The sequence below is a fragment of the Callospermophilus lateralis genome, chromosome 9 (assembly GCF_048772815.1).
Source record: "Callospermophilus lateralis isolate mCalLat2 chromosome 9, mCalLat2.hap1, whole genome shotgun sequence".
In the NCBI taxonomy this organism is placed as follows: domain Eukaryota; kingdom Metazoa; phylum Chordata; class Mammalia; order Rodentia; family Sciuridae; genus Callospermophilus; species Callospermophilus lateralis.
In genome coordinates this window covers 35,179,470-35,188,716 of record NC_135313.1, presented here as the reverse complement: position 1 = coordinate 35,188,716, position 9,247 = coordinate 35,179,470, and the positions used below count along the sequence as shown (strand labels likewise).

The 9,247-nt window shown below is 35.3% G+C and overlaps 1 protein-coding gene across 3 annotated transcripts in view; it reads right to left on the bottom strand.

Moving 5' to 3' along the window:
- Positions 1–1,843: 1,843 nt before the first annotated feature.
- The window catches only part of Ftcdnl1 (formiminotransferase cyclodeaminase N-terminal like), a 34,543-nt gene continuing 27,139 nt past the window's right edge, over positions 1,844–9,247 (bottom strand). For all 3 annotated transcript variants that reach the window (XM_076865834.2, XM_076865836.2, XM_076865835.2), the window contains one exon: positions 1,844–2,809. In XM_076865834.2, the coding sequence (XP_076721949.1) occupies positions 2,373–2,809 (437 nt within the window). In that variant the 3' untranslated portion in view covers positions 1,844–2,372. The remainder of the gene's footprint in view (positions 2,810–9,247) is intronic.

The following is a 9,247-nucleotide window of genomic DNA, read 5'->3' as shown; positions in this document are numbered from 1 at the left end:
GTTTCCTTAATCTGATGGGATAATCCTTCCTGGTTACTGCAGATCCCGCCCAGCTAATTCTGCCAGTTCATGCACAGCAAGAGCTGATGATGCCATGTCCGTCCATGGGAAAACCTCAGCAATCTACAGCTGGTTCAGACTTCCTGGAGTACCATGATGGAAGGATGGGGAATCAGAAGATGAATGAGACAAGAAGTGCGATTGTGCTGGTTTTGAAAATTATAATAAAATAGTAAATTATTGTTTTTAAGTAGTTGGATCAAAGGCCAAATTTTATCAATTCTATTTTAAACAAAAACCCCATTTTAACCAAATTTCATAAGTTAACACCAGAATCCATCATAATAGATTCAAAAGGGAAAACAGTGCTCATATATCTGTATACATTAATAAATATTAGAAATTGACTACTTTTCATTTAGAAACTGTGGATTCAGTGAAATGACCTTATTCAGATGTTTGTCTTTTGTTTATCTTAACTTTTTTGGAATACATGCTTTTTTTTTCTTTTTTAACTATGATAATTATATACAATATAAATTTTATCATTTTGATCATTCTTAAATATGTAATTCAGTGTAAGTATATCCATATTGTTGCACAATCACTACCATCATCCATCTCAAGAGATTTTTCATCTTTTAAAACTGAAACACTATACCTAGTAAGTAAATGTGTGGCTACACCAAGGTCTTGACCAAAGCCAGCAGTCTGGAACACAGAGAAAAGAACCTGGAGAGCTTAACCTTGGTAAATGGAAAATTAATCCACCTCTCTTACAACCCCCAAAAGAATCAATGGCATCTTATGCTTTTATCCCCTCTCTGCCATTCAATACAGATGCCCCCAAACTGAAGAAAAGTTCTAGAATATATTAGCAAAGACTACTACTAATAAGTTTCATTTTTATGTTATAGTTTACAACGTTTATTGCCCCCAACACAGCTCTTAGTGCAGAAATTAGTTTCCCTGTTTAATAAATAATGAAACTGTGGCTATGTAGGGGATAAGAATAAGGACCAGAACCAAGTCCACCAACCCATTGTTCAGTGCTCGTTCTGCTGGGTCCCGTGGCTTCTGTCAAAGCAAGGAGGAATGAGGACTTATCATTTCTCTGTCATGACCCATCAGATCTCAATGGACAGCATTTTCCTTCTGCACCAGAGCAACTAATATTCCTTAAATATGAAAAACACACCTAGTCCATCATTTTTTATCTGTGTTGTAATTGTATAGAAAAGAAGATACTCACAAAATCACAATTCTGGAACAGGGCGAATGAAATCAGACTCAAATGTAAGTTAAAAAATATTAGATCATCAGATCCTATAAAAGATTTGAATTTGACCTCTTTTTAATCCCTTAAAATAGACTTGTATGTTGTGCTCTTTTTAGAGAAGTTCATTATCAGTTTTGCTAAAGAGAATTAGTAGAAAAATTAATTTCTCTGAGATTTAAGAATAGAAAGCATTTATACTAACATGTTTCAAATACTAAGGATTTATGTAGAACTGTTGGAATCAACAAGTAGCTTCTTTTACTTCACAAAGTAACATGTTTTAGTTTGTTTCAAATAAAATTTCTTCCACTAGTATCTTTCTGTTTAAAAGTACTCAATTTCTAAGCCTTTAGACTTTCCATTTAAATTACAAAAACAATAAACACTTCCTTGAAGTTATGCCCAACACCACCACGCTCTCTCCCTACATAAACAATAAAAACCTGGATAAATCTGGCTTATGGAGTTATCTCTGGGATGAACAATGGGTCCTTCTAAATGTAGCAAGGTCAGAAAGGACAATCATGCTTTGAAAGAAAGATTTTATTTTGTAATCGCTCCACTTTTCAATCACTTAGTACTTGATTTTCATAAATGCACATTTTAAAAAATTGATTACTAAAAAAAAAAAAAAAAAGAGTTGAGTACAGAACTTGGGAATACAGAATTCAGGAAAATCAGGCTGGGAGGGTAGGCCACTTGCCTAGCATGCACAAAGCCCTGGGTTCAGTCCCAGCAATTGTAAAACAAGTTGTTCAGGAAAACCAAATTGAGTCTATTTTTGTTGTTGTTGTTGTTTCATAAAGGTGGCTCAGCAACTATGGCCACCTTACTCAGGTTATTCAAAATGGCATCTAATGTACTTGACACAGAGCAGGCTCTCACAAAGTTTTGATGATGACTAGAAACATCACAGGTGATTATGGATGATCTACAAGCATTTGTTATTGTTGTTGAGGAAATAATGCTTCCAATTTTTCAATACGCAGATGCAACCAAGTTCTTTGTATCTTCCTCTGATCTTCATTGATCAAAAGTAAATTTTGCAATGATTGATACTTTTCTTTAAAATTTCAGTGAAGCCTTAGATCGATCACATGAAAACACCTTCCCGAATCTTCCAGAATTCCCCAATATTTTCCTTTAAAGCGTATTCAGCACAGTTCTTGCACTCCGGGGGTGTAAATCCAACTAGTGCTCTTCCTATGGTACCAATTCCCTGATTACTTGCCAACTTTTTAACTTGAGCTTCTATGTAATGTGGAGACACATAAGAAAAACGGTCCCCAAGAACACTATAAGTCACATATTGAGAGCCTTCTGAGGTGTCTGTAGTTTCTTGGTTTTCAAAACTCTCTACGTTGCAAGCTATCTCAATTTTCCCTTCATGGGGAAAAGCCATTGCTTGGACACCCTTCAATCCATGTGCACTGGATCCTCGAATGGCATGAGCAATCTCTCTTCCCACAGACAAGTCTTGAGAATCTATGGTAACATTGCAGTTCATCACATATGGGCTGGCACCAACACCTAAATCATTAGAAAAGCATCTTAATAGAGCAGAACTAAGGTCTCACCTCAAAGATTCAATTCTTCAGTCAATTTTAGTCAAAAGAGTGTACTTTACTTGGTTTCATTTTAAAAGAATACAAATATTCCTCATTTTAAACTCCAGGATTTTCCAAAGGTCTTTTTTAAAATAATAGGCATTTGAGCTACAAGCAGAGAATTTTATCTACTCTAAAGTAGCAGAGGGATGTTTAATTCCAGAAAAAGTAAGAAGAGCCCAGGCTTTCTAAAATAACAACAGAGAACAGAAAGCACAATTATGAATTCAGTATCATCAGCTATATCAGGCCTTGGCTTTCACTCATCTCCACCGCCATCTCCAGTGATTGGAACTCAGTGTCACTCCTATGGGTCTCAGAGACAGGAGTAAACCATACCTCTGTACGTGCCACTTTCTTCCCAAATGCCTGCCATCATGGATTAAAATGAACCTCCACACCAAATCTTGATTAGGAAAAGAGACAACTGAGAAGCAACTAATGGCCTCAGGATTGGGAAGGGCAAATGGACTCTTGGTGTCTCAGATGATGTGAGTTTGGAAGGGTTTAGAGTGCCAAAGACATGCTCATGCCCTTTTGCACAAACTGTTGCAGGCTACTCTTTCTTCCATCTCCAGCTTCTTAAGAGACTGGGGCTGTCACTGCCAGCCAAAGCCCTGTTACTCTAGAGCTCAGGGGCAAATGTACAGCTTTTCCCTGCCTCAGGGATGGTGTAGCTCACATTACATAAATAGCTCTCCTCTAATTATAGTTTACATTATAAGATGGACAACTTGGTTAAATTAGCATTGGTATAAAAAGCTTAGGTTTGCAGTTTCCTCAATTTGGGGGAACCTTACATTTCTAAAAGCAACGTTGACTACGGATTGATGGGGATAAAAAGCTGACCTCATCTTCAGCATATGACAATTCCTTAGCTACTATTTCAACATTATTTTACTGATATTGCTTTTTCTGACTACTTTCAAATTTATTGCTTATTATTTCAATATCCATCAGAGAAGTGCTTTCTGTGTTCACTCTCCCCTAGACCCTGGTGGCTTGGGGGCTTTGTTGCCTAGCCTCGCTGCCTCATACTAATAGACATTTTTCAGAAAATCAGCACACGGAAACCACATTTCATCTTTTTCCCACACATGTACATAATGAAACATTTCGACTCCCAAGGCTGGGCCTCTTTCTACTGGGAATTCTGCAGGAATGAATCAGATTACAGTATTTCCCCATAATGCTAATTTCATAAAAATTAAATTTCCTAACAGTCAATACATCTTTCTCTTACAATCTCATACATCAATCATTTACTCTAAATGTCTTTTAACATTTCACAGAGTACAACTAGAATTTTTTGTTGATGCTACTCATTAATAGAAAACATCCAAACATTATTTTTCTTTCCTCTATTCCTCAATAGGTAATGTTATAAATAGTGCCATTTCCTAAGATCTGTTACATACACCTTCTTCTGACTCAGGAAGACATTTTTACCACAGTTCTAACAAACAGGTGCTGCTGAAGGGTATATACACAGGAAAAGTATATACAGAAAAGTATATACACGAGGGGCTGGGGATGTGGCTCAAGTGGTAGTGCACTCGCCTAGCATGCGTGAGGTACTGGGTTCGATTCTCAGCACCACATAAAAATAAAATAAAGATATTGTGACCACCTAAAACTAAAAAATAAATATTTTTTAAAAAGTATATACATAAGCATACATATTCAAAATATATCCCTAGTCTAGTGTACTTTGCTATTCCATAGCTTTGATAGGCCAAACCAACATTGAGAAATTCACATGTGGCTTGTCAACTTTGGGAAGCAGGTCACTTTCAAAAAATATTCCTTCAGACAGACCCAATAGTCTCATTCCATACTTCTGTGGGCCATTACATCTCTACAGACATGGTATTCTTCCTGTATCCACCCAGAAAATTCCAAGGCATTTTTTTTTAACCACTATGTGACTAGTAACTGTCCCCTTTTTAGTAGAATTTCCAAAGTGATCATCCCTGATAATAAGGTGAACTCACTACTCAAGATAAATCTTTAAAGATAGAACAAGTTTAGATGTTAAGAGGTAAGCACAAAGGTTCCATAAAGAATGCATGTATACAGTGCCCTAACCTGATTTACCTGAATAAAATACACTCTATTTTTAAAATTCTTTCAACAGTGTAAACTTCATTATTTCTTAGAGAAATAAAATGAAACATCAGAAATAATTAAGAGGCAAACAAATAACACAGTCATTTTCTCACATATGCTCTTGATATGTATATTTTAAATTCTATCAAATCTCATCTACACAAAAATTTTATTTGGTTTTATTGCTATATCTCACTCAGGCAGTGAACAGAGACAGTTAGTGAATCTGAGATGTTGACCTGATCAGGGTGGCAGTTTTCTCTCCAAGGGGTTATGAGGCCATGACCCATTTTTTTCTCAGGAGGGAGGAGGCAGAGGAAGAAAGAAAGAAAAGAAAATGTCTCTTTCTGCCCAAATTCATGCTTTTCCAATTTCCTCCACTTAATCTTTCCAAGTCAAAACCAATATGGTGATCCAATTATACCGAATCAAATTCTTCGTTTAAATCCAGCAGTCCCATTGACCTTATTTAAATGCTAAATTTGATTTTTTTATGTTAATTTAAACCTACTAAGAAGGTATTTTAAATGAGAGAGATAATTAATCCCAGCAAATCGTATTTCTAGTTAAATGTCATATAATTAAAGTAATTCCATTTTTGCTCTAAAATTAGAAACCTGATGTGAAAGTTTGTTTCTCAGTTTGCGGTTTCGCTCCTCTCCTGCCTCCTGCAGATTGGCACTCGGCTGCTCTGGTGGCAGCATGAATCCCCTCACTGCAAGGCTAAAATTCCAATTTTATTCCAACGCAACTGTCACAACGCCCTGAAGCAAGCTAAAACAAGGAAAAGAATCTCTGGTATGGTTTCACTTTCCATGTGTTCTTTAATGAAAAATTTATCATTCTAAATATTGGTGTTTACTCCTAGTTAAATACTTTTTTTTAATCAAAAAGAAAAAGAAACTGATATTCAGTTGCTATTATTTCACAGAGAAATATAACAGGCCTGATGTTCTCCTGACAATTCTGTTATTTTCTGGTGTGGAAACACTGTATTTATCATATACTGTATGGCTGGTGATTCAGATATTGTGGAGACCTTATGGTGAACTGATATAGATATAAACCCTTTGTGCCAGATTGTTTAAGCAGGGAAAAAAAAAACCCTCAAATGCACTTAATTAACATCTGATGTGTAGCTTTTGCAAACACAAATGCAATATTTGTGTTTGAGCACTGACAGTAATGACTGTGAACTATGCTATTAATGTCTGGTTTAAAGATGCTTGTGGTAGGACCTCGTCTGGAATAACACAAATAAAAAACTGTATTCAGACAAAACAATAGCAAGGAGCCCACTCAAAAAAATGAAAAAGCAGCACTCAGAAGAAATACATGTATTTTTCCCCTTAAGATCAAAATTATTCTCAAAAATAGTTCCAGACACTTATCATTCTCAATCAATCAAAGATGAAAAAATTCTATGTATTTCACTCCATAGAAATGAATTTCAGTTTAGGAGGTCAGAAGTTGCTCACGAATATCTTCAGAAGTCCTATTTATTGTATCAAGCCCCTCTTTGGTGGCTAGTATTAACTCATGCACAAGAGGAGGTAATGTTACAGGTACAAATCTTTGACAATTTTTGTACCTGAAAAGAGATTATAATTTGTAGATTATATCACAGTTTGAGTAAATAGATTCTCTTTGACCAATTCAACTCCCTCATTAATTACTTTTTTTCCTGAAAACCTGCTGGCAGGTTGCTGGGTATAAAACATGAAGAAGGTTAAAATAAGGTAAAACTCTTGCCTAAATGTGGTATTCACTTTAGAGTAACAAGCAGAACAAGACACTGGACTTGGACCTCCGGCTCAAAAATATAAACAGTTATTACACCAAAGGAATTAGTTATCATTACATATTGGGACTTTAAATTTTTTTTAGAACATGCACTAAAGAAAAACCACAGCTGAAACTGGACATTTGATGACTAAAGCCATAAAACAAACATAATTGCTAAGTCCAATGCCCCCATAGCGGGAAGAATGCAGGACAGTCATCCATGTAGCTGAACCAACAGAAAGGAAAGCTAAGAGAGAACAGTGCAGTACAGGGATGGGAAGTGCTCCCTGTGGATCTGAATTCAAGTTCCACCTTGACAGGACACTGTCCCTGCTCAGCTGTCCTGCAAATGACTACGATGTATTCTTGCTCCAGGAGGAGCTATAAACCTCAATTTTTAGACCTTAAATCTTTCAGAGTCACAATAATTCAGAAAAGTTTTTTACAGAACTGGGTACACATTAACGTCATATAATGAAGCTAGACCAGATGAGGGACCCCCAGGTGACCTGCCTGCTCCCCAGTTTTTCAACTGTATGACAATGCCCTTTTGGAATTCACGCAAAATCTAAGTCATCATGTGTCCATTGTAGATTAAACACTTAGTTGCATACTGAGACCTTCATTTTCATTATCCCAAACAGATTTATGGTAAAAAAAAAAAAATTCAAAAAAATAATAAAAATAGTCTTCTTAAAATTAGACTTATTTTAAAATTAGGAATTATTTTCAAAGACCAGGAGAATGTTTGGTGTGGTGCAAATTGGATTATTCAATGTCCAGGAAAGTGCTGATGATGCATTTATTATTTATAGCAGAAAGAAGTAAGCAAGGGAAACTTCTCAGTAAGCCATTTAAATAACTAACAGAAACTCCTGGTTCCAAGATGTACCAGTTATCTCCCTCTATGATTCCTGAGGCATCAGACGAAACTACAGTTCAAAGAATTTTCCCTGTATTTCTAAACAGTGATGCCATTCCAGGCCATTCATACAATATATCAGACAGCAATGTTTAAATTATCCCATGAGTGCTTAGGCTTTCTAAATATGTATGTTTAAAGTATTTATTTATAGACCTAAAAGTATCAACTATTACTACTTTGCCCTTATTTATGTTCCCCATGAGCTGGCCAACTACAAACTTCTAGAAGAAAATTTGGCTGAAAAGATTTTGTGTGTTTGGCACTAACTAAGGGTGTTAACCATCTCTGAGCTCACTTTTTTTCTCTTCTGTTTATAATATTCCTCAGGAACTTCAAAGCAGAATCCTGTATCCTTATAGATTCTGCTTCCTCTCGGGTACTGTCACTGGCATGTTGACAAATTGTGTTCAGTTGTTAGCATCAGTCATATCTATTAAATTTTTTCAGGACAAGAAAAAAAGACAAAAACAATATGTTAAGTTTCTTCTGTTCTGGTGAGTGGAATGGAAAAATATGTTGGAAAACACTGACATAACAAAAAAAAAGGTTAGAAAAATATATATAAAGCCATTAAATTTTTAAAAATAAGGGGGAAAATGCTATTACTGGCAATGAAATTCATTGAAAAATTTGGATGAATAACACTTCATCATTTAGAGTTATAAATTCTATTTCAATGGCTATTACTTCAAAAGATGAAAACAATTTACTCCTTTCTAGATAAAATGTTTCTAAGAAAGAATATGCGCAATTAAGGTAACCTTAAGATTTCAGCTGAGTCTTAAATTCCAATGACTACATGTTTTGGTGGAATATTAGAAATGAATTATTCCTTCTTAAAGCATTTTATTTTTCTGCTACTAGCACCCTCCCTGAGCCTCTTAAATAAGGGCTGAATGATGGTCAACTCATAATATTCACGTTTCTTCTGCAAACTAATATTTTTACTTTTGGTCAGCATATGTATTTTACAATACTGAGATAATACTATTTATACCATTTTTTTATGCTTTGGCCTTGACACAGGCTATTCCCTCTGCCTAAATCTCCTCACATCTCCAATGTGGGCTATTGGCCTCACTCCTTCCAGTCTGTGTTCCATATACTGATTGTACAATGAGGCCTAAATTGGATCACACAATTTAAAATCATAATTTTTCTCACCGAAGAATTTGTAACGCCCTTGTTCTGTTCCTTTTTTTTCCTTCTTTCTTTCTTTTGGCTTTAGCACTTATTATTTTTTAAAAAACTATACAATTCATTTATTTATTAAGCTGTTTATTTTCTGTCTGTCTCCTTACTCCTCCCCCAACTACTAAGTTCTTAGAGAGCATATGAATTCTATTTTGCTCACTGATGATAATGCCTGGCAGTTTACTGAATATGTATTTGTTGCCTCAATTAACTACAAATTCTCTCTATATTAGATTATATTTTCCATGTCTAAAAATTCTTCCAAAACTTAATTCTGGAGAATATGACATAGCTAATCATTCCCAAATAACAAACATTTACATTGTTTCCAGAATTTGCTCTCATAAA